Here is a 22,930-nt window from a genome sequence, read left to right as displayed (position 1 = left end):
AGCCTACACACACACCACATTCCCCCCTCCCCATGTATTTTAATTGCAGGGTGTAATTGCTTATTGATTTCCCCACCTGGGACTTCACATTATAAAACTGCCCAAGCAGAAGTATCATAAATAGGCCTCTATATTAACAGCATTTGCACAAAAGAGAAGCAGTTGTTATTCCAGAGTCTACTTTTGAATTGTTTTATTAATGCCTTTTTATTGTTGCATTAAACGTTGAAATGCGAGTGCAGCCCATTAGGAGCAATAGTTAACCTATTGGACCATTATGGCACGAGGGTTTAATGCTTCCTTTTTGTCATTGGTGTCGTTTTGAGTGATGCTTCTTTTGACAGTGCTGAGCAAATTGATGACAAACAATCACTGCCACTGCACTGAATTTGACGCCAATTTACTGCAGCAGGGCACCAGTTTCCTTCGTGCTTCTATATTTCATCTTATTTTCTGTTAGGTCTTCCTCCAGCTAATTGTTGTTGTCATTATGTTGTCATGCACAATAAAACATAATTAAAGTAATAAAAAAGCATCAAGCCCTAATATGCAAGTGAAACCATGCCATGAAACAGAAGGCCTTCCAGGAGCTTTCCTTTCTCAAGGCACAGTACTTTATGTTCTCCAAGTTGAAAGCAGGGAGGGATTTATGGCAGAGAAGATGCAATAAAAAGATATATAATACATTTAAATAGATGGGAGTATTAAGTCAGAATGAGAGGCAGTAATGGCTGCATGTCGTGCAGTCCCAAGCCTCTTATCTTTCTCAAAAGGAAACCAAAAGAGGAAGTGCACATGTCCTGTGTATGTATGTCAAGCATCATGTAGAAAACGATTCCATCCCACGCTTCCCCTCTTTGCACTGGAGTTCAGCAAACCAACAAATTCTTCAGGCTATCAGTCAGTCTCCTGGCTTCCTCATTCACACTCCCTCCACTCCAAGGAGGAAAACGCTCTATGCTGTAGAGCACTGGGGTCCCGAGCATAGCTGCAAGCAAGACGTGGTCCTGTGTGCTTAATGATGTGTCTGGTTCTGGTTTCTGAAGCCTGTTTTCCAGACTCTGTGTCGTGTCTTTGAAGAAGTACAGCAAGGTAAGATTAATTACAGGGAAGGAGGGTGGTGTTCTGTGTGATTGGGATTAGCTAAATCAGATTAGTTTGGTCTGCTGGCATTTGGTAGGAAAGGCTGATGTTCCACAAGTTCCTCTGCCCATCCTCTGTAGCAGCAGAGCCATCCTGCTCTCCATTCCACGCCTCAGTACTCGTGAGCTCTTCAGTATGGAAGCTTCCTGAAGCTGCAGTATACAGCTGTTACTCCTGAGTGTTTCAGAACAGGAGTGCCTGACTGGAATCTTATTTATGCCCTTGTGTTGGCAACGAGATTTTGGGATGAGGTCATGTACCTAGAACTTGGCCTCTGAGCTGCTGAGATTCGCTTCCTGCCTTGTGTGCGCTGCAGGAAGCAGGCTCTGCTGTTTAAACACATGTACGGGTGGGATAAGTGCTTCTCTCCAGAGCTGTGTTGTGTATGGCATGAACAGCAGGGAGTTACAGCAGTGTCACTTATCTTCCTAGCAAGGGAAAGCCACACGTTGCCATTTACATGTTTAGATATGGTTTAGCAGGTATGGCAATGTGCAGTTTCATCCCTCCGTATCGGAGGGGGGATTTTACGTTTAAGGGAGCAGGAATAGCTCTTTCTGATCCCAGATTCCTGCTGACCTTCACGGGTGAGAAAAATTCCCGCAGAGATGCGTTGTGGGAATGCCGGGAATGCGAGATTTGGGACGGCGCTGGGAAAGGCCTGGGAGCGAACAGTCGGCGGCTACCCGAGACTCGAGAGTTAATGTATTAACTTGATGTTTAGTGTCTTCCTGTTCTAAGTTTGTTTGGTGCCGATTTTCCACCCGGCACAGGCACTCCCTGCCCTTAAGAGCTTGTGACAAGACAAAACAGGGCTGGAGATGGAGCTCCGGGAGGGAAGGGAAATGGAGAGGGAGGCTGTCCGGCAGGCTTACAGCAGGCCGGAGGAGGAGTAGCTGTTCCTATGTGATGGGAAGTGAAGGAAACATCCCGCTGGCCTGGAACAGGCTGCGCAGGGAAGGGGCAGGATGAGGAGGAGGGCGGCCTGCTGCCGGCGGAAGGATACGGCGGGCGGGGCGGGCTGAAGCTGGGCCCGGCTCGGCGCAGGCTCCGGGGGCCGCGCCGCTCCCGCCTCGCAGCAGCGCAGCTGGCCCGGAACCGGGCTGGGAGGAGCGGAGCGGAGCAGCGGCAGGAGCGGGCCGCGTCGCCAGCGCTCGCCGAGGAACTTTGCCCCGAACCGGGCCGAACCCGAGCCCCGCGGCGGAGCGCACGGAGTCCGCTCGGGGCCTTGCCGGCAGGCCGGGCCGCCGCGCCCCGCTCTAGCTCGGGCCGAAGCGGGACAGGAGGAGCGGCGGGGCATGGACCTGCGGGCCTAAAGGCGGCGGAGGAGGGGGCCGCCCTGCCCGACCCCCCTGCGGGCGAGCCGGCCGGCGGGCGGGGGGTCGGGGCGGGCCGGCAGCGGGACATGGGCCCCTGCGCGGCCGTACTCAGGATACCGGCAACCGGCGGGGCGAGCCGCACGGCCCCCGCGGGCGAGAGGCCGTGAAGAGCGGCGGGGAGCGGGCACCCGGTCCTGCCGAGAGCGAGCCGGGGAGCGCCGCAGCAGCAGCCGGCGCCGGTCTGCCTTGCGCGGACCCCGGGAGTTCCCCTCCGCGTCGAGGCTCCGGAGCGGCGAGGATTGGCTGCTTCGGAAGACTTTCTGGGCACGCGTTACTTTTGCCTTCTCGTTGGGCTTAAGGGAGCATCGAGGGGAAGAGCTTGTTGTTTGCCTTTTTCCTCTTGAACACCCCCCCCACGCCCCACTTCCGTGGTCTGGATATTCTGAGGGACTGCAAGAAGAGTTGTGCGGTTGTTTTGGTTTGTTGCTTTTTTGTTTCTCCTCCCTCCCGTCCTTGAACTGAGTTTGTCCTCTGTGCATGCCTCTTCTGGAGCAAGGCTGGATCCTGAGCCTCAGTGCATGTGAGGGGCAAAGCCTCGTTAATATTCCTGCGGTAATTGTAAGATGTAAAGTGGATAATACGACTTCTTGCCAAAGGCTCCAATGAGTGGCACACAGTCCACAATCACGGACAGGTCAGTATAAGATTACTTTTCTTATGACTTTTTTCATTCATGAAATGTAGCATCTTCCTAGAGCTCCTGTACTTTGCTTTCTGACTACAGTGACAGTGTAACAGGTAGGATCCGAGAAGCAGGATTAAATCAGAGTTTCAGGGAATCGGGACATAACCCAGGGTAGCTGAAGTATGGGAGTATTTCAAGTCCAACAGCTTTCAAGCCTGCTAGGCTTTGTGAGAACCAGGCGTTGCAGTTCAGCTTCCAGAAAGGGCTGGTGCTGGGAGGAACACCAAAAGCCAGAAGTTAAAGCGGTGACATTGACAAGAGTTCAGGATACAGCTCCAATCTGCTATAGAAGAAGCGTTGGCTTCTCGTTAGGTCAAGCACGATGGGCTGCCAAAGGGAGGTCACTTCAGGTGAGGGCAGGAGGGATAGTCGAGGAGCAGGAATGTCTGCTGGTGTCTCCCTTCGCTGTTCCTTGCTGTAGATACCTGCTCCGGCCTCTGGGCTTCTCTGCAGGTGCTGCCATGTGCATTTCATTACCAGGCTGGGGTTCTATGGGGGGATGCTTCAGAGGCAGGAGAAAAAATGTGTTTTCTCTTGCGAGGATGAGCAAGTAGGAAATCTCATGCGCTTTTGAGACAGAAGGATGGAATTAATGTCTTTTATCATGTTCCTTTTTATGTTTTATCATGTTTATTGTGAATTATGAATGTATTTTATTATGTTGTTACTGTATTTGGTGGTTATGGTGTGAATGTGTGTGACAAAGGCCTCCCTGCTTTGGCCTTTCATGACAGATACAAGCAGTTCTGGCACAGGAGAGAAGTCAGGGCAGGGACAGAGGGGTGATGCTTTTGGGTACCTGAAATCACCTTGTAGACTCCCAAGTGTGGGCAGGAATGAGAGCAAGTATAGTTCTTGCAGTTAGGCATTTTCATCTCTGTAGTTATTAACAGACAGTACAGTGCCTGAGTGGTGTGAAAGGCCTCTAACACAGCCCAAAATCATGTAGTCTGTATTTATGGCTGTGCTGCTCATAGAGTACCAAGTCTTTGCAATGAATTGTATAGTATAATTGAACTAGCACAAGAAAACTCCCGACTTCTTCTTTTGCAGTGCATGTCCAGTTCTTCTGTACCAGGCAAGACAGTGACAGTAAAAAGGAGGTGGCTTTTCAGTGGCTTTGTGAGAGTTTTGCCAATGTGCTTAAGGGTCTGTGTCTTATGGCATGTTGCACGGTACTGATAGGAATGACAGGATCTCCTACCTAGAAGCAGTTGAGCAAAGCATGGAAAGGAAAAGCACGAGGACAAGGAATTTAATTTGCTTCTTAGTAATACAAAATGCTTTCCATTATTGAATTGGAACAGCCAAGTTGAAAATGTAGCAGCAACAAAAAAAATGTCTCATTTCCTTTTGCTTTCAGTCATGTCAAGAGGATGTTTCTCTTTGGTTCACTGAGGGTTTGGTTCAGGGGTGTGTGATGGTTGGGGGAATGCAGGGAAGCAGGGCCTGGTCTTGCCACTTCTCTTCACGTTTGGCCTGAAGGAACCCCAGCTTTGGGGCTTGAAGGGAACGCAGTCGTCGTGGCCCGTTTATTCCCTGGCTGAACCTTCCAGCAGAGCACCGGATGTGGTGGTGATGTGTGTTCTCATCCCATGGACATCTGCTTACTAGTGTCTGGAGCAAGGCCGCTCCTTTTTATCTACAGCAGTGTGCAGGATCTGGAGGGAGTGGCTTTTGGTCCCTGTTGTCCTAGCAGTGTGTTGGTCCAAAGCTTCCTTTCCCATTAGGCCTAAGAAGACTCAGTATTGCCTCTTTAAATCCAGCTCTTGAGCTTGGAATGTAAAGCAGGTGCAATATAAATAAACTTGGTGCTTCTAGTGTCATTAGATCTACATGGTATCAGTCACATGACGTGTTCAATTCTGTCTGTATTTATCAGTGACTTTCTTTGCTGGGATCAAGTTGGGAACTGCCTTAAAGCAGAAAAACCCAGCTTGCATCTCTGCCAGATGGTATTATGAATATAACAGGGTAGCATAGGCCTGCATTTTTCTCCATATTAGCTTTACATATTTGCATTTTACGTATGTGTAAATGCTTAAATCCGTGTTACAGACAGCAAAGATTTCCATTTCTGTCCCTTCAGTTTAAGATGGAAATCATACCATGTGTTTTTAAAGCTGTTTCCCATTTCCCTTGGCCAGGTTGCACTTGTCCCATCCTTTACATGTTTTGTCTTTTATGTTCTTGTTGGTATTGAAGCATATATAAATTAGAAGGAATGTATGAATGGCCATTCCTAGTGCTGTTCAGTAGCCAGTATGATGGCCAGTTCACATCTCGTGTGTCTGGCATTATTTTCTCCATGGACCAAACCTTAATCAGTTCATTTTGATAATGGTTATGCTTCATCCCTGAGTCGGATTCTGTTACCTGTCTGGTTCATGAAGCAACATCGTTTCCTTACATCTTTTTCCTCCAAAGACTGAATGAGGCAATACCAGGTAATTAAAAAAGGTGTAACAGATGTTAAGACTTCTTAACTGTCTTCTAAGAGTGTAATGAATGTTCAGCAAAGTTACTGAAGAAGCATCTGGCACTTCCATTCAGATACTTAGCACTAGGAAAAACTAGAAGAAAGATTATCTTGTATCTTAGTACTTGGGATTTAGAAGTACATAGGCAAAAAGTGGTCCAGGATAGCCATGGTGTCCTGCATGGCTTCTGATGGAATGAGACACTCAGAACTCCAAGCAGTGAGATTGATTTCCCCTTCTTTCCTTCAGGATGTGCTTTTACTTTGTCAGCTGCTTCTTTTCATAATCCTGCTGCCCAGTGGACCATGTCAAACAACTCATCTTCAGCCTTATTACTCTGCCACTTTATGTTGGTAAACATTTACACCCTCTTAATTTAATCCTCTCTTAGTTATGCTGTATTTGTTTAGGGGCCGCCTTAGGTGGCATTTATCTTGCTTAACTCGCAAAGTCTTTGAGGTAGACATCTCTGTCTGAGCTGTTTGTCTAGAATGTGTTTGTAGTTAATGGAAGAAAATAGGCACATCTGGGGGCCATTAATTATTCTAAAGTAGGTATCTAAAGTTGGTGAAGTGAATGACAAAATGCCTGCTTGGCTTTCCCTCTGGATTTAGGTGATATTTGCCCTATCTTTCAGCCTGAAAATATCTCGTGTAGTTCTGCCTCAGATTCCTGCCTAGTTACTACTGCTGGATTGGACAGGCGTTGCTGGATGCTGTCAGTGTGAGGGGTTTTGGAAGGGGGGAGTTGGCCTGCAGGGACCATCTGAGCTGAGCTTCGGGACCTCACTGGGTGGCTGGTATGGCAGAGGAGGTGTTTTCCTGTTCCTTGTGAGCGACTGCGTGCTAGTGCCCGCATTCACTCCCCTCAGAGCTGTTCTGGCCCGGAGCACTGGGGCAGGCCGCTGGCTTTGGGCGTTGCTCTGTTCTGCCGTTTGTGGCAGGCGACACATGGCTGAACGAGATAAGGGGTTTATTCTTTGCAAGGACATGCTGGAGCTGGGGTGAAATTCGGCCATTTGCAGGCTCTGCTTGGCCACGAAGGGATGATCAGAACTCCGCTGTATCCTGTTATGATACTAAAGAAACATTTGTGTGCGAGTAATTTTTTGTGTGTCTCCCAGTTAACTCTATTTTTCTTCCTGTAACCATTCCAAGCACGCTGCAGAGTTGAGCAATTGCACGGCTACAGAACTAGCTTTATGCTGCTTTCTGTTTATTAAAGCACGAGGAAAGAATGGAGGCTCTTGCTGCTTTTTGCAGTACCTTGTTGGGGAACTGATGACTCTTCCTATGCAGTTGCTTGCAAATGAGTTTTATTTATAACAGTGCTGTAGTTTCTGTTGCTATGACTAGAAAACAGGAGAGGTAGAATTTACACATAATTACCCTTGAGAGGTTTTAATTGCTCATTTGCTCCTGACTTGGTACCAGAATAGACCCTAACTGTTCCTTATCTGCTTAGATGCACTTTCCCTGTCTTTGGCTGGCTGTAAGTCCCTGTACTAACTGGGGGTTCTTTATATGGTGAGAAGAAAAGGTGTAGTTTTTCCAGCAGGGTAAGGATAAGAACCTCATAGAAAGTCACACCTTAGTGTTACTGAATAACTTGATGTTGTTATCACACATTCATTTAATTAGTAGAGTTTGTAAGGTGTAATATTTATGTGGGCTGTAGCACAATGTTTCAAGAGACCAAAAAGTGTTAGAGTCGTCGAGGCAAGTCTTGTGCTTTCCAGTGCTCTGCCTTTACTGTGTTTGCAAATCAGTAGCTGATGCAGTCTGTGCATAAATTCACTTTTGTGTTTTGCTTTTGTTGTAGCTGTCAGAAGAGAGCACTGTCTGTGATGTTTACTGTTGGCTAGGAAGCAAATGCTCCCAGTTCATGCTGCATAGTTTATTAGGGCTTTTACTGGAGACAGAAGTTGAGGTGAGCTTGATTTTCTAGTTTTGAATAGAGCTGTGGGCGTCATGATTATTTGGGTGGAGGCAGAAGTGATATTTCATCTGTTAGCCCAATTGTATAATTCTTCCTCTGCACATAACTCCTATTATGGCATTTATTAGTGTTTCAAATGGATAGATTAGGAACAGTACTGGGACGTAGGCTACTTCAATTTTAGACTAGCAAAAATCTTGGCCCCATCCACCCCTCCCCTTTGCTCCTGTGGATGATTGTTTGCACATTGGAGTGCTTTCAGATCACTGCTCTGTTCAGGTAATGCCTGCTGCTGTCCTGTTTAGAGGTGCCTGGGAAGAACCGTGCATCTTACCCTTGGAGCAGAAGTTGCTGGGGTTACTGGTGAGCTTTGTGGGTGTTCATTTGCGATCTTCTCAGACCAGTCTTTATAAAGCTGACTTCTGTATTGGTGACACAAGAAGAGTTTCTTGATCCTTGAGGGGGACAGCATTGCCCACAGTCTTTCTAATGGAAATCAGAGTAGTCTTCTGTTTGTTCTCAGAACTGTCCTGCCCCATGTTGTAAAAGTAGTGATTTGGGCACTGAAGGTCATTTGGCACCCTGTTTGTGAAGGTAGCATAGAGTGTTCATGTATTTGCCAGGGAAAGCAGTACAGACACCTGGACCAGTTATTTCACAGATTTGATGACTGTATCCCAGCATCTTTTGGTTATTTCAAGAAGTGGGGTCTCCTGCTGAATTCATGCCTTAAGTATTTTGTGTGGATCCTATGCAGTGAGTAGCTTCAATGCCTGCCTCCGTTACAGCCCTCAGCCCCCACCCTGGCCAGCCCAGTGCTATAGCTTGTAGTTATGCAAAGTGCCTCAAAGAGGAGCAGTGTTTGCTTTGGTCTGGAGGCTGAATTCTCCACTTAAACCTCTAGGTGGTCCTTCTGGGTCACTGGGGAAGTATGTTGGCTGTGCTGCTTGAAAGATAAGCTTAGGCTCTTGCTTTCAAGGCTTTATCCTCCATGTTTCTCATTGAATACCTCTTCCTTCCCTCTGAAAATTAGCAGTAGGAGACTTCATAACAAATCCCGTTTGTATTATCCTTGAGCTTTTAGACTGAATGATGTGAGATGCTAATAAAATGGTTCTTACAGCATTCCTAAGGCTCTCCAGATATTCCTCTGCCTAAGCACTCTCCCTTCTTTCACTTTAGTCCTGGGATTATACCTACTTTGGGATAACTAGATCTTCCTTATGTAAGAGATGCCAGTACACTAAGAGAAAACAGGCTTGCATGCATGCTTTCTGGTAGGTGATCCGATGCTGTGGCCCTGTTCTGGATAATTATTAGGTTTAAAGAACAGAAGTGTTAGTTCATGTCTCAGCTTGATTAAACTAAGGGTCAGGAGCCTGAATGTAGATAATGCCTTAACATCAGAAGAGAGGACTCAAAATAAGGACAGGGGAAACAGTAGCAAAGTAATTGGTAAAATGAAAAGAGATGTAAAACGTGCAATGTTTGATTACGAATGTACAAGGGATAAAATACAAGGCAGGATACATACAAAATAGGAGCATCACACTTGGAAAAAGGCAGGAAAAAACAAGGTTTACTCATTTCTCTTTTGGAAGAAAACATGTAAAAATAAATATATTGAAAATGACAGGAAAAAGCAGTGTCCTTATGTTTCAGATGCAAGTGTGAGTATAAATAGCCAAACCAAAACAAACAGCTCTGACATTCACTAATCGTCTACTAAACATCACTTATGCTTTGTTATTCCTCTGCATCCTCTCCTTGAGCATTGTGTCTGACTTGTAAGACCAATGGGCAGGAACCCTTTCTTGCCTGGTTGCCCCAGTCTGGTGATAAATAAGAAGCATTGCTGTTTACATTTGTGGCAAACACTTAAATATTATCTTTGTGGCTATTTTAAGCTTTGTTTTGACAACACTGGAACTTCTGGGCTCTGGGCTGTCAGTTGGTAAGGTACTTCATTATACTGCTCTGGCACTGGAAAAGCAAATGGATGCTGTCCTTCCTGAGCCATAGCATGCAAGTTACTGTACTTGAAGTGATTTGATTGTCAGCCGTCTGGATCATTGTCATATTAGTCACTTGGATACTGTCAAATACCCTGCTGAAGATAGGCAGCATCCCTTGCAGGACTGGCATGCTAGCAGTGTGTGCTGTCCTGGAAGTGGCACTGGGGTTGCAGTGCATCTGTGGGCTCAGAAACACTAAACCTGTCATGATCTGGGAACAGGGCTATGAACTGAACTGTGTGAATTGACAGAAGTGGCTATAAAGAAGCATTGCAGTGTCAATGCTGGAAACCTAAGGGAGAATCTCCACATTATGGGAGCTCTCCATAGCTCTCAGTTGGTGCAGGAAATGTGTGTGTAAGGGCAAGACTCAGACTGGTTTGCATCTGCTCCTGAGCACATGAAATACATACTGGAAGTCTTGAGAGAGATTGATGGAAATCTGAATTTTATCCAAGAGCTGTTTCTCCTTGAAGCCATGAGCAGCAGCACAACTATTCCTGTTGATGTGAGGAGCTGATCTGGGATTTATTTGCAGGCTGTGAATCCTGGTTTATGGTGTCACAGGCAATCATTTTATCAAGAGCTTGGGTGACTTCCCAAGAGGAACCGGTGTTCTACGGAGAGTTAGATACTCTTATATGGAGTCCTGAGTGAGCTGGAGTGCTGGAAGGGGATTGGGTAGCCTAAGTGGTACCTGACTTGACCCGAGCAAGCATTTCCCAGTGTGGAGGAAAAGACCCATCTATTTAATAAAGCACTAGACTGATCCGAGACAGGTACAGGATTCTGAGTCCACCACTCCCATAAACATACAAGCTCCAACCTGCAGGCTTACCTAAAGTATCTGATGGCTGCTTGAAAGTCTTTTTATGCTGTTACGATAGTGGCTGTTAGTGTAGCTTACTGGCAGCACATCAGACAAGGCGTCTCCTCTCAGTACTCCTGTGGCACAGAGGCACCATTGCATGCTCCTGTTTGTGCCCAGATGCAAAGAGGGTTCTGATGAGTAGGCTGAGATCAAAGCTACCAGAAAAGTGTTGGAAAAAGAGGAAAAGAAGAGAATTGAAAGAGTGAAGCTTAAATGAGCGAGGGGAAAGGAAAGGAAATAGGAAAAAGCTGCAATGTAAGACATGAGAGAGTCAATAGGAAATGAGTGACAGAGAGAGAGAAATGGGAGAGGTGGTGGCAACTGCCAGATAGGAGAGAGGTTTCCTGTCTGCCAACGCTCTCTGAAGGCACACGTCAGCTGTGACAGACTAAAACCCTGACAAGCCAGGGCTACAACTGTCTTGAGCGTTCAGTGGAGGACTGAAGGTACCCGTTTGGTGTCTGGGATGTAGCTGTTTCTTGAGGAGGCTGTGCAGATACTGTTTGGGACCAGAAAGTTCTTTCAGCTGTTGTAATGCCTTCTAACATTTTGCTGTGGTTTGAGTGACAGCAAGTCCCATGTGGCAGTATTAGAGCCACGATGATAGCGTTTCCTGGTCTTTTGTTAGGTGGCTTCCACAGTTGGTGCTTGCAAGTAAGAAAATAATGTGGGTCTGTGATCTGTGTTGATAAGATGGCTTTTTGCACCTTTTGACCAATTCTCATGGGATGTCCCAAATAAGCTGTTCTTTTCAGATAGTTTCTGGGTTTAAAACAGTGATTTTCTCCCCACTGCTGCAGACTGCTCTGTAGCCATCTCACCTAACTTAGGCAGTGTTAACAACTTAGTCAAACAACTAACAACAAAGTTAACAACTCCGACTAGATGCTCAGGGGGAGCTGTAATAGAGAGAAGGGGAATTTCGATGAGGTGAACTCCCCAAGTGTAAGGGAGGGTGGGAAACGATGGTTTATCAGCAATACTTACGTGTCAAGGCTGCAAGGTCTTAGCTGAGAGATCTCACAGCGATGAAGTGCAGCTCTGCAGTTGGCAATTTGTTCTTGTTGTCTGTTGAGAGGCACAAAATGATAGGTTGTGGTTTGCCCTGCGTAGTCCCTGCGGTTTCAGTAGCGGAAGTGGTTCATGTGGGTGCAGATCTCATCTTAGCCAACCAACAAGCTCAATCATTTTGGCTGGTGAAGGTGGTGTGGGGATACTGCAGAGAGAGCCGTTTGCAACTGTTGTGGGATCTGCTTTGTTGGGAGGATGCATCAAAGTCTGTAGGGCACTGGTAAAACAGATACCTTTGTCACAGGCTTCTCTACCCTTGAGTTATAACAGAACCTTCAGTAGCAGGCGAAAACGTCTTGCAGGAGTTCAGGAATGGGTATATGATCTAAAAGAACTTTCCTATTGCAATCTCATGTAGTCACTTCAGTAGCGAGTGCCTTGGTTTGAGAATACTTAATGGTTGGTAAGTATAACGTTGCCAAGCACTGCAGCCCTTTGAGCAATATTGAAAGCCCCGAGTTCTACACTCAGATATGTCAGGTCTATGAAGTTATGTAAAATATTCAGCCCACTCACATTATGGAAATAGTGGTGAGAATAAAACCCTGTAATACTCGGGGGAAGAAGGAAAAGGGGGGAAAAAACCCAAACAAAAGGCATGCAGATTCCTCTGTTCTTCCAGTGTGGAAGATGCAGGAATGTTGGTGATAGCTTTAAATGCTAGAGTGTTGTTTAGTTTGGAAGTTAACCAGTGCAACTTCAGCTGTATGTATTGCATAGCAAACCTTGACCTTCTCTCCCTTTTCCTTTTAGTTGACGACTTATCAGGTTTTACACTCATCAGTGAGACATTAACTGTATTTTTCGGTGTCTGCACCTGCTCACCCATGCCTTTGACTCCCCCTCCATCCATGGGGTATCTGGCTGGGTTCTGGCTCTTGTAAGCCAAGTTCGTGGTCCCCTGGTTTAGGCCAGAAAAACACTTCCTGGTAATGTGAAACATGCCTGCCTGGTTGTGAGAGGCAGTGATGCTGCCTGGTGGGTGCTAGGCGGAGGGGAAGAGTCCCTGCGTGCTCATGGTGGCTTGTTTTGACAGTTAACCCCAGCCTTACTGCAGGAGGCTTTTTTCTACAGCAGGACTCCTGGGTCACACTTGAAGCACATAATGAAGTTTAGCTGGAAGGGGGAGAGGAAATAGCCTTGCAACAGGTTTGAGTTTTGGGCAGCCTGCAAATCTGAGTCGTCTTGATGGAACTGAGCCAGATAGAGGGAACCTGCCCCTTTCCCCTTTTCCCTTCCCTTTTTTTCTCCTGGTAACTTTTATATCATCATGGCTCTGCGGCTACTGGGAGGCTGCTTCACTGAGCCTGCCTGCAGTGACAAGAACACCACAGTAGCTTGGAGCGTGCTGAAAATCTTGCTCCATCTGTTGCTCCTCGCATACAGAGAAAATGGCTCCTTCAGATCTATAACATGCTTCTTGGGATATTGATGGGGTTTGATCATTTCTTGCATTAGAAAACAGCTTCAGGAACTTACTGAGGTTTGTAATTGGTTGTGAGGACAGGCACACACTTCAAACAAGGACTGTTCTGTTCAGGGGCCTTGTTTGTTTAAATCCCCACGTGAAATCTCTTCGGCTTCTTCTCAAAGTTGTATTTGGATCAGTTTGCTGGGGTAGTAAATTTGAAATACAACGATTAGCTGTATGGCAAGGAGAAGCCTACTCAAATAACTGGGACCTCAAAATGGAAAGCTTGTTTCCTGTGGGATTTGAAGAAATGCTTGCTCAGTCGTGGTAAAACCAGCAGCATTCCTGAAGGTGGTCGCATGCTCTGAGCGCTGCATCCTCCCTTTGTCTCTGGTACCTCTCCAGCTGTGCGTGCACTGGATATAGATGTCAGGCTGCATGAGTCTGGCACAGGAATAACAGATCTGTGGGGCAGCCCTTTGTCAGTGACAAATACTTTGGTTGTCACCGTGGCCCCAGGATCTGTTTCTCATTGGCAGTCAACCCAATTCAGTTGCGTGATAATGTGTAGGAAGAAATGCCCAGTAGCAAATGAATTTTGTCTTGTAAGATTGCAAGCCATCTGTACTCTTCCCCCTCCTCTCTCTTTTCCATCACGTGGAGATGTTTGCTTTAGATTAAAGCACTTCTGTTGGCATCCTGGTGGTTTCCATGCTGCAGGAGGTCTGATTACACATATTCCATTTCAGAACCCCAGAAGGCAGAAAACACCTTGGGAGAAATTGCCTTACTGCATGCTGTTCACAAGTATCAAGATGACCCCCTTTCCCTTACTGATTTAATGCACTGAGTACAGTGACAAGTACATAATATTCCCATTTGCAGGTTTCTTGCACATCGTTTGTTACTTAAACTCAGCTGTTGGCTGTGGTGATAACACCACGTTTTGTTTAATCCTGTGAGGATGTTTGACTGTGGATAACTGCTGATGGGTAGTGAACATGTTCAGTTAAGACAGTGTAGTGGAAATTGGAGAGGGAGGTCTGTATATGGGCATTTGGAGCATGCCTTGATACAGCATTGATGGAGTTGTGGCTTCTTCCGAGCATGGAGGACTCTCTGATCCAGCTGATGAGAAGTACAAGTAAATGAAAGTTTTTATAGGTAAGCTGCATGCATTCTCTGTTGAAATGGAGAGGATAATACTTAGTTCTGTATACTTGATCATCAAATATTATCTGAAAAGCAGCTGCAGTTACTGTGTAATCATTTGCCTGGTTTCAGCAATATTGCCCCTCCAGAAGCTAAAGCAGGGACTGTCTTGTGGGGCTCCAGCAACGCTCAGCTTGTGAGGAAATACACCATCATAATTACACAGGTATAACCAGCTGTGTGAATGCTCTTGTTCTGGACTGCTGAAGTAAGAGGCAGATGCGCTGGTGTAGCTGCAATGTTAAAGCTTTAGCTGAAACCTTTAGTTTCTCATTGCCCACCTCCTGACCCCTTGCATGGCTTTGATACAGTGTGCTCTAAAGCATCATGGTTGCTGGGAAGGGGGAGATGGAGAGCCCTGGAAAAGACTGTCGATTATGCCTTGGCTTGAGGGCAAAGGAGAAATGTCAATAGTACAGACTCTGAAATTAATTCTAGGGGAGGTAACACAAACGGGTATTTGACTCATAGACAATGTCTGGAAACACTGTGAACTCTCAGTACCAGTAGTCGTATGTTCCTTGTTGCACCGAAGCGATGAGGGGATGCAAGTATGTTCTAGTGCATTAAAGGAATGGATTTCTGCATTTTCAGAGGCTGGGGCTATGCTTACAGGTACTGCTACCTTGCTGCTTTCAGGATTTGGGAATGTAAGGCTACAGATGTGGGATACATCCATATTCCACATCAGATCAGTATCTATAGCAGTAATGATAAAGCTGGTACTGATTTGCTTATGGGGTCAACATTTGATGCAGATCATGTCCTTTAACTATTTTATGTTTAATGTACTGTAAAGCTGGGGTGGGATGATGGCTACAGTGAGTTGAGAGCATCCTGCAGAATCCCCTGGAAAGGCTAAGTAAAACTCTCCCTCTGCATCCGCAGTTCTCAATACCCAGTGAACCGTTGGTAGAGGCTTTTTAAGCCTGAAAGTGGTTTATTGCTTAAAATGTCCAGCTTTAGAGTGCACCATAGCAAGGTATTGAGTGCTGAAACAGTGTTCTTGGTCTTTGAATTATGGCACGCTTTTAACAACTATGTTCAGCAGTTTGTTATGAATGAAGTAGATTTTGCCCTAGAAGATGGAGTATCCTTGCTCTCATTTTTCTCTCTTTACAAATTGTCAGCTATACAGTAATTACTTGTCTCTCTTTTGTATGCTGCTTTGGCACTGCCTCAAGTTTGTATTTAGTGATTGGCATAAGTACCGTATTTTGGAGCTGGTTTGGGGGGCTGCCTCTTTCTTTCTTTCTTCCTTTTTTTTCCATAGCAGTCTTACTGGAATCGCTTGAACTTACTTCAATGACAGGATGAGCAAAACATTTGTTTAGATAGGCTGTTCTGAAACGTTTAATGCCTTCTAAAATTGTTCATGGTAAAAGATGAAGGAAGGAAACAGTATGACCTTTTAAACGAGGCTCCTTATATCCCATTTTCCTATGCCAGAAGTCAGCCCAGACAATGAGAGACTGAAAGCATTTGGGTTCTCTTTCAAAAAGGATCTTTCAGTTTTTGCTGTTACGAATAGGTGGTTGGTTTTGATGTGTAACAGATTGAGCAGCCTTCACAGCTGGTTTTTAATCAGTGTCCATATTTGTACCTAGAACTTGCTTTCTTTAATTACTGCCTATAGCTAATTGTCTGATAGCAGAAAATGGTGGGTCATTCTGTAACGTTTTCCTTTGGTTAGCACATTCTTCAGTAATACATACTATTAGTAAATGCTTACAATTAACACTTTAAAGTTTTTAATGACTTCAGTGTTCTCTTCTTTTGAAGATGATTGTTTTAAGCACTGCATTTTGCTTAGGGTTAATGCAGCCATGCATTAAAAACAGACAGATAGGGTTCAGCCTTGTAATGATTGACTCTGTAATGTGGGTTGCCAGTCTAATCCTAACTTGTGCTGATACGTGCTTTTTAGCCAGCTGGCTGGAGCCCGGAAGGTGGGTTTTGTTCCGAGAGGAGCTGGGGGGGTTTGTGTGGTGAATCATTCAGTGAGGTGTATAAGAAATCTGGTTCTATCTCAAGCAGTAGAGAGCTGTTACATTTTCTTATCCTCTACCCCATGGTTTGTATTTGCCCACCCTGCTCAGTTTATCCCTTTCATGTCTAAATCATCCTTGCTTTTTCCCTTGTGGGTAGTACTTCTCTGAGGCTTGTCCTACATTTGATTTGGTGTCCTCTTATTATTTCTATGATAGTTTTTAATTCATATTTTGCTCGGCATTCTACAGATGCTGTCCCTTGAGTTTCACATAGTGACTGCTGAAGCTGTGTCCAGTGGGGGTATTTAGTAGGGGGTCCTTGTCTGGTACCTAGGATCCTAAAGGCATTTGGTTACTTCTCGTGTAGCTAAAACGCTCTGAAACCTGAAAGATTGCAGGTCTTGTGGCTTACATGTCCATTGCTAGCACTCAGTTTAGCTTTCCTTCCCAAGTATGTTATATATGCCAAGTATCTGTACCTCATAGAGTGCCACGCAGACTTCTCTCATTAGTCTTTTGAAAAGGGAATTATGGTAGTGATTTAAGATTGAATGGCTGAATGCTGCTCAAATAGTCTGGATAGTCTTTCTATTTCAGCAATTGTTGAGCTACTTTTCCACTGCAAGAATAATTTCCTGTTTCTGTTTCCTATTTTTCAAATGAAGTTCCAGTAATTTAAGGCACGTTTCTTAGCAGCTAAAATAATGAAGAGTTGGTGTATTTGAAGCAGTGTTTTAGGACAATTATTACTTTATCTGACGTAAGCTCTCCTTAAATTGTCTACTGTGACTTGCAGAAACTCCTCAGAGGAAGCTTCTGTATCTTTAACTTCCGCTGCCCATTATGTAATGCACCAGACTTCAGATACTCAAATGAAATATTAACTCGTGTGTTCATCAAGTTGCCTTCTGTTTTCCGTACAGCAGGCAAACAGAGGATTGCACAGTCGTATGGTGCTTGCGATTGCTGGCATTTCGGGCCAGTGGAAGTTTAGGAAAGAAGGCAATCTGTGCTGTGAAGGCAGAGAGAGGGTGAGCTTACCCACTGCGCATGGCAGAAGGGAATCGTCTGCAGGCGATGGAACAAGTGTGGATAACAGCTGCAGGTTGGGCAGTGTTTGTGTGCTGCTGTGGTCAGAAGCTGCATTGGAGGATCAGTATCAGTTCTGTAAAGACAGAAGGTCAAAGACCAAGATGTGTCTAAAGCAAAAACATACATGACTTGAAAATAAGGCAGCAGAGGCATAGAGATGAAAAAGCAGGTATAGTTTATAGCTCTCTTGGTGATAAGGGAGAAGTGCTGATGCTGATGAAGCATGAGAGTTCTGACCTTTTTTTAGGGGGGAAGACATTCACTGTACTTTCCTAAAGAGGTTCAGTGCCTGCAACATACTTGTGACTTCTCAGTAGGTATCTGCATTCTAAATAGTGGCCTGCTATTTTTGGACTTGAAAACACCCGGATGTTTGTCAGATGTCTGAAAGATGCAGGTCAGCCTAGGTGATGCAGGATGCAAGAACCTCTGAGTTCCTGCAGTAGCTTGTTGAAATATGTCTGATTTCTTGCATAGCTTCTTCTCTGTACTGTACTATTTATTTTCTCTCTCAAAATGCATAGGAGTCTTGCTAGTTCCCGTTTATTTAAGATGGCTTGGGATGGATTTTGTGGCTTTGTGTCAAATATGAGAAATTAATGTCCTGAGCTCATAGAATGAAAGGGAGAGAATGAGAGTCACTGCTTGTAACATACATCTCTATAAAGTATTAAGGAACTCTGATGAGGGAATAACCTTTCTGCTTATTGTTTGTGATTTTAGGGGCTGAGGAAGTGCATTGGCAAGCTTTTTGTATACTGGTGGAACGTGTTATAATGTTAGATGCTCATTGACAAAAAATTCATGTATCCCCCTATCCCGCATCCTATTTCAGACTGGATTTCTTCATCCTTGCCACTTCGAACTTCCCCAGAATTGTGAGATTTGGCTTTTCAGCTGAGCTGTAAACGGGATGCTTAGTGTTTGGTGTGTTAAAGCCTTACGTTTTGTTGCAGAAATTCAAGCAGCAGCAGTAGTGATCAGATGCAGAGCTCTTCTTGCTGCTCCATGTATTTTTTTTCACAGGGGTGTGGGCTCCAGTCCTTGGGGACCACTTCGCTTCCGCTCTATGGAGCTCTGGGAAGCTGTTCTTTTCCCATGCCTGGCTCCTTATTGGGGTAAAGGTCTGTGAATTCTGCATAAATATTTACCATATCCCAGCCTAACCAGCTGAGAGCTGCTAGCACTGTTAACTGAGCAAGAAGTTGGTTGCAGGGCGTGTGGTTTGTATATGGGCAAGAAGCAAAGCGTTCCTTAATCAGTAGAGTGTAAGGGAGGGAACAGGGACCAGGATTGCGGTCACTTGAGGAAGAATGATGGAACAAAGAGATTGGAAAATTCTGGAAAGTGAAACCTGAAATAAGCAGGCTTGTAACTCGTGGTGTTTTAGAAGCACTGGATTGATTTAATTGTCTCATGTTTTCTTATGCTACTTCTAAAAGGACAGATGTGGCTCCATAAGGAGCAGTTATCTACTGACTTTTTCACCATCTTTCCTGTGCTCTTAGTAGAGATGTCACTTTCCACATCATTAAAAAAGAAATCTCCTTTGTGTGTTTTCTTTCCTTATGCTGGTGTCCAGGACTGTAGAAATCCCTGTACATTTAACATAGCAACCCTACCGTCCTACTTCTATCTTTTCTGCCTCTAATTTCTTCTCAAAACCTGGTTGCACCAGACTTGCTTTTTTTGGTCAAAGATTTAGTGTTATTATTATTTTCCTCCAGATTGTTTTCTTCTTACGTCCTGTGGCTGAGCGAGTACCAAGGGAAGGAAATCTGGGAAATCAGAGTAGGAAGCAAGATATAAGCTTCCATTCCTGGATCTCTCTTGTTTTTACGCTGCTTCCTGGCAGCTGCATTGGTTTGTACTTGAAAGGAATGCATTGTGTTGCTTTTTCCCAAAAGCTGGAGAAAAAATGTTAATAAAAGTTACTACTTAAAAATGGTAAGTTTTATTATGTGCATAAGCAAAAAAACCCTGCCTCCATAAGTCAAGTCTTACATGACTGGTCTGTGTAGTCCTGCAGTGATCACACTGGATAATAAACCTGTTAAAAATCAGTTATTTATATACCCTTCCCCATCAGAAGTAAGAAAGCTTTGTCTCAAGTCGTGTTGCATAGCACCTTTGTGATATTTTGAGTCTGGACATAATAGGCTTCAAAAGGTGGCTGCTGTTTTAGCAAGCAGTGGTCTTTCAGCAGTTGAGTATCTAAGGAAAGAAGCAATCAGGACTGTCCCTGTTACTTACACCAGAGCCTTCTAGATGCCTTTTTTGCAGTGTAAAAGGAATCTTAGATCAAGAAATGAACAAATGAAACAGGCTCCAGAGTTCATTCTCCATTGTACTTTTCCATGAGTGCTGTTGCTGTACCCTGTGCTTAAATCCCTTTTTCTCCTTGATGCTTTTCCCGATAGACTGAAATTTCATTTGGATTCCTCAGAGTGTTTTTGACTTTGTAATAATGACGAGAAGGCTGCAATATCTATTTCTGGAGCTTTAAGAGTGTTTCATGGTACAAATGCATTTCTTTTTCCAAGTAGTGATGCCAGGAAGAGATTTTTTTGTTGAAGGGGGATTGAAAATGTCCCTTGTGGAGTAAAAGCATTAACACAGCCTTGAAGCATATTCCTGTTGCTGTCCTCCATTTCTTCACTGACCTCAGAGGTTTCAAATGAAGTATTTTACATGCAAATTGCAAGAGAGGATTTGAGTTTTGGGGGGATATAATAAGGAATCCTCTACAATGTTGTGTATGTTTGCTCTTATGATTAGAGAGCAGCTTACATACCATAAATCATGGTATTTCTCTCCACGAGGGCAATATGCAGTGTTATCGAAGGGTAAACTGAGGCACACAGCTAGGGAATGTGGCTTTCCATGGAGGGGGGCAGATCTGGGTCTGACAATCCCTTCCAAGCACTGCTTGTTGGAGTGTGTCGTTTGGACTGCTGAAGTTGGTAAAGTTCCTCTGTTCAATGAAGGAAATGGGAAACAGCAGTGTTTTAAGTAAAATGTAGTTTAGTAAAGCAAGGATATTGGCCTGCTCATCATGTATTATCACATAATACACTGTGTATCACTGTGTATCGCTTCATAGAGGAGCATTAGGGGGAAGCATTAGGAAATACTTGGTTTTAAAATGTGATCCAGGTTTAAAAATATCTCTGTTTTGACACCCTCTTAATGCCTTAGCACTGGCTGCTCGGTGCACGTGATTCTCACTCGGGCATGAATAAACTGGGTATGAAGCTCTGCTCTGGGATTTGCAACGACTTTTCCCTTGCTTCCTTAACTCTTTGTGATTCCATGTTGGCTTAAGGAAAGTACTGGTCTTACTTCTTGTTTTCGTCCTGTCCTTTGGGTCGTATACCAGGACTCTGTAAGGAAGGGCTGTGCTGGCCTGTGAGTATCTGAGTAGCTGGCTATGTACTGGGCTTTTTGCTTTCCTCTGGTGACCATTTTCTTTTTGAGAGCTGACATTTTCTTTTTGGATTTGTGAAATTCCTAGAAAATGAGGAGCTGGGCAAACGTTTCAAAATACAGACCAATGAAATGCAGCTTCCCACTATTTAGAAAATGATAATGCATGCCACTGGAAAAGATAGAAGCATGGAAAATACAAGCTCTAGCTGGGAAATTATTGCATGCTTAGAACCATGGAGCGGAGAGATGTAGGGGTAGGAGCTGATTTCTTTGGCTTCCTGTCTGCTGTGTAATTGTAGCCTTGATGCAGTTGTGGCTTGGAGATTATATTTGGTACCAGCACGCATTGGACTGGGCAGCACAGAAGTTGTGGTGAGTGTAAGTCTAAAATATTTGGTCATGAGATCTAAGGAAATGCAAAAGAAAGTAACTGCTATTAATACATTAAGTGGTTTGCTGCAGTTTTATCTTTAATAGGCCCCATGATTTTTGGGGAAAAAAGTGTAATTTAATGAAGGATGGTAGTTGAAATCACCAAAAATTATATTGAAGAGCTTTTATGGCAAAGGCTAAAATAGAGATCTTGCTTTCTGTCTCCTCCTGCTGTATGTGCAGGCAGGGATGCTTGTTAATGGAGAGCCAGGCATCGCAGTGCCTGGGGCATGGTTAGAGCCCTGGGAAGATTTACATTAATCAAACACAAACAGACAGTGTAGCGTGAAGAAATTTCTATCCCGCTAGCACTGCTCACCAACTTAATTAGGTTATTGGGGCAGAAAAAGAAAACAGCCCCTTCACCCTCCAATCCTTCTTCCCCAGGGCTTGACCAGTCAGACAAGCTGGAAGAGCAGTAAGCTCCTTGCCCCTCTGTTTTGACCTCCCACTTTCTTTCCCCGGCTGACAGAAAGAGGCATGCTTTCATTCTCACCCTCTTTCCTGCCCTCTTCTCTTCTGAAACAACACAGAGGCTCTGTTTCTCTGAGCCTGTGTGCTTTTCAGGTGCAGTGGTGGTCGGGTGTTTTCAGGATGCCTGGAAACAAAATACATTATGTGGCTGAGTGTAACAGGCTGGAAGTGGATTGAAGGAGAAAATCTCTCTGCCCTATGCCCCTCCTTTGTTCATGTATCTTGTGTGATGCAGTTTCTTTGATCAGTGATCCCGTTTAATAACATGCATGCACATGCATATATGTATATAGACATATAGATACATATAATACATACAGAATGTAGGTATCTGTGTATTGTGTGTGCATAAATACATATATAGGCATATATTGTTCTGTCCCTCAGGAGAGTTGGAACTGCTAGATTTTAAAATCCTATCTTCTCTCTGCTTTCTTGTTCTATGCAGTCTCCCATATATGCATATGTGGGATGTATGTGGATGCTGTTATCCGTGCGTCCATTAGCAGCGCAGCTTTGGGCCACAGCTGATGGTGGTTGGGAGGAGGTGGGAGAAAAGAGGTGGAGTTTCTTCCCTTCCCTCAAGTGGCCAGTGAAACAATCAGGCAGATGCCTCTCAAGGACATCGGATAAGCGTGAAAAAAAGAGAAAGCTTCCAAGAGGGGTAGCTTGAACTCCTTGGAGAGGACTTGGTCTCAGTGTACTCCCCCCGGAAATGGGCCTTTGGCATCTCCCTGCTCAGATGACTTTGTCTTGTGAAACAGGTAATATCTGTCTTTGTTCCTACTCTGTGGTATATAAATATACTGAAAGATCAGAAAATAGCTGCCTTTAATTCAGAGAAGAAGGGTTTTTCCTTTAGTATGTGTTGGTAAAAGGGCGGGGGGGAGGATGTTATTCTTATTTTTTTCTCTTTTCTTTTAATAGCTGCTATGTGAACCTTTGTTACTCTTCTATATTTTCATTGTAAAAAAGGTCAATTAAATATGCTTGCTGCAGAAATCTGTGCCTTGGTATTTCAGCTCAAGAACAAAGGTTTTGACAGCTAGGAAAGATGCCTCAGATGTAGATGCTGGCAGCACTACCTTCTTTCCATTTCCCAGCGCTGAATTGCATACCAGCGTGTTAGCAGAACCTTCGTACCAGCTTTTGCAGTCTAAGTGAATGTGATTTTCAGTGATCTGATATTTTTATGTGTGTTGATGTTAAATTACCCATTAGTGTTCAAGAAACCATCTTGGAGTGTTTTCAGTGGTGTTTTCTTCCTGAATACAGTTTTCACTGATCAAACCTCCTCTCCTTCTTCC

General features: G+C 44.6%; 2 protein-coding genes across 5 annotated transcripts in view; both read left to right on the top strand.

Annotated features, from left to right (window-relative positions):
* Window positions 1-22,930, top strand: part of TBCEL (tubulin folding cofactor E like) — a 320,977-nt gene that overhangs the window by 28,036 nt on the left and 270,011 nt on the right. The window lies entirely within an intron of this gene.
* The window catches only part of ARHGEF12 (Rho guanine nucleotide exchange factor 12), a 69,811-nt gene continuing 49,738 nt past the window's right edge, over window positions 2,858-22,930 (top strand). For 3 of the 4 annotated variants that reach the window (XM_061368535.1, XM_061368532.1, XM_061368531.1), the window contains exon 1: window positions 2,858-3,156. Coding sequence is in view for 2 of the 4 variants with exons in the window: in XM_061368532.1 (XP_061224516.1) it covers window positions 3,125-3,156 (32 nt within the window). In the remaining 2 variants the exon portion in view is untranslated. Of the gene's footprint in view, window positions 3,157-21,228; window positions 22,388-22,930 lie in introns of those variants that run through there. The other variant, XM_061368533.1, reaches the window with a different exon arrangement.

Source organism: Neopsephotus bourkii, unplaced genomic scaffold (genome assembly GCF_033783945.1).
Source record: "Neopsephotus bourkii isolate Nb327-2 ecotype Australia unplaced genomic scaffold, CSIRO-AGI_Nbou_v1 NB_1433, whole genome shotgun sequence".
Taxonomy (NCBI): domain Eukaryota; kingdom Metazoa; phylum Chordata; class Aves; order Psittaciformes; family Psittacidae; genus Neopsephotus; species Neopsephotus bourkii.
This window is presented reverse-complemented; position numbering and strand designations above follow the sequence as displayed.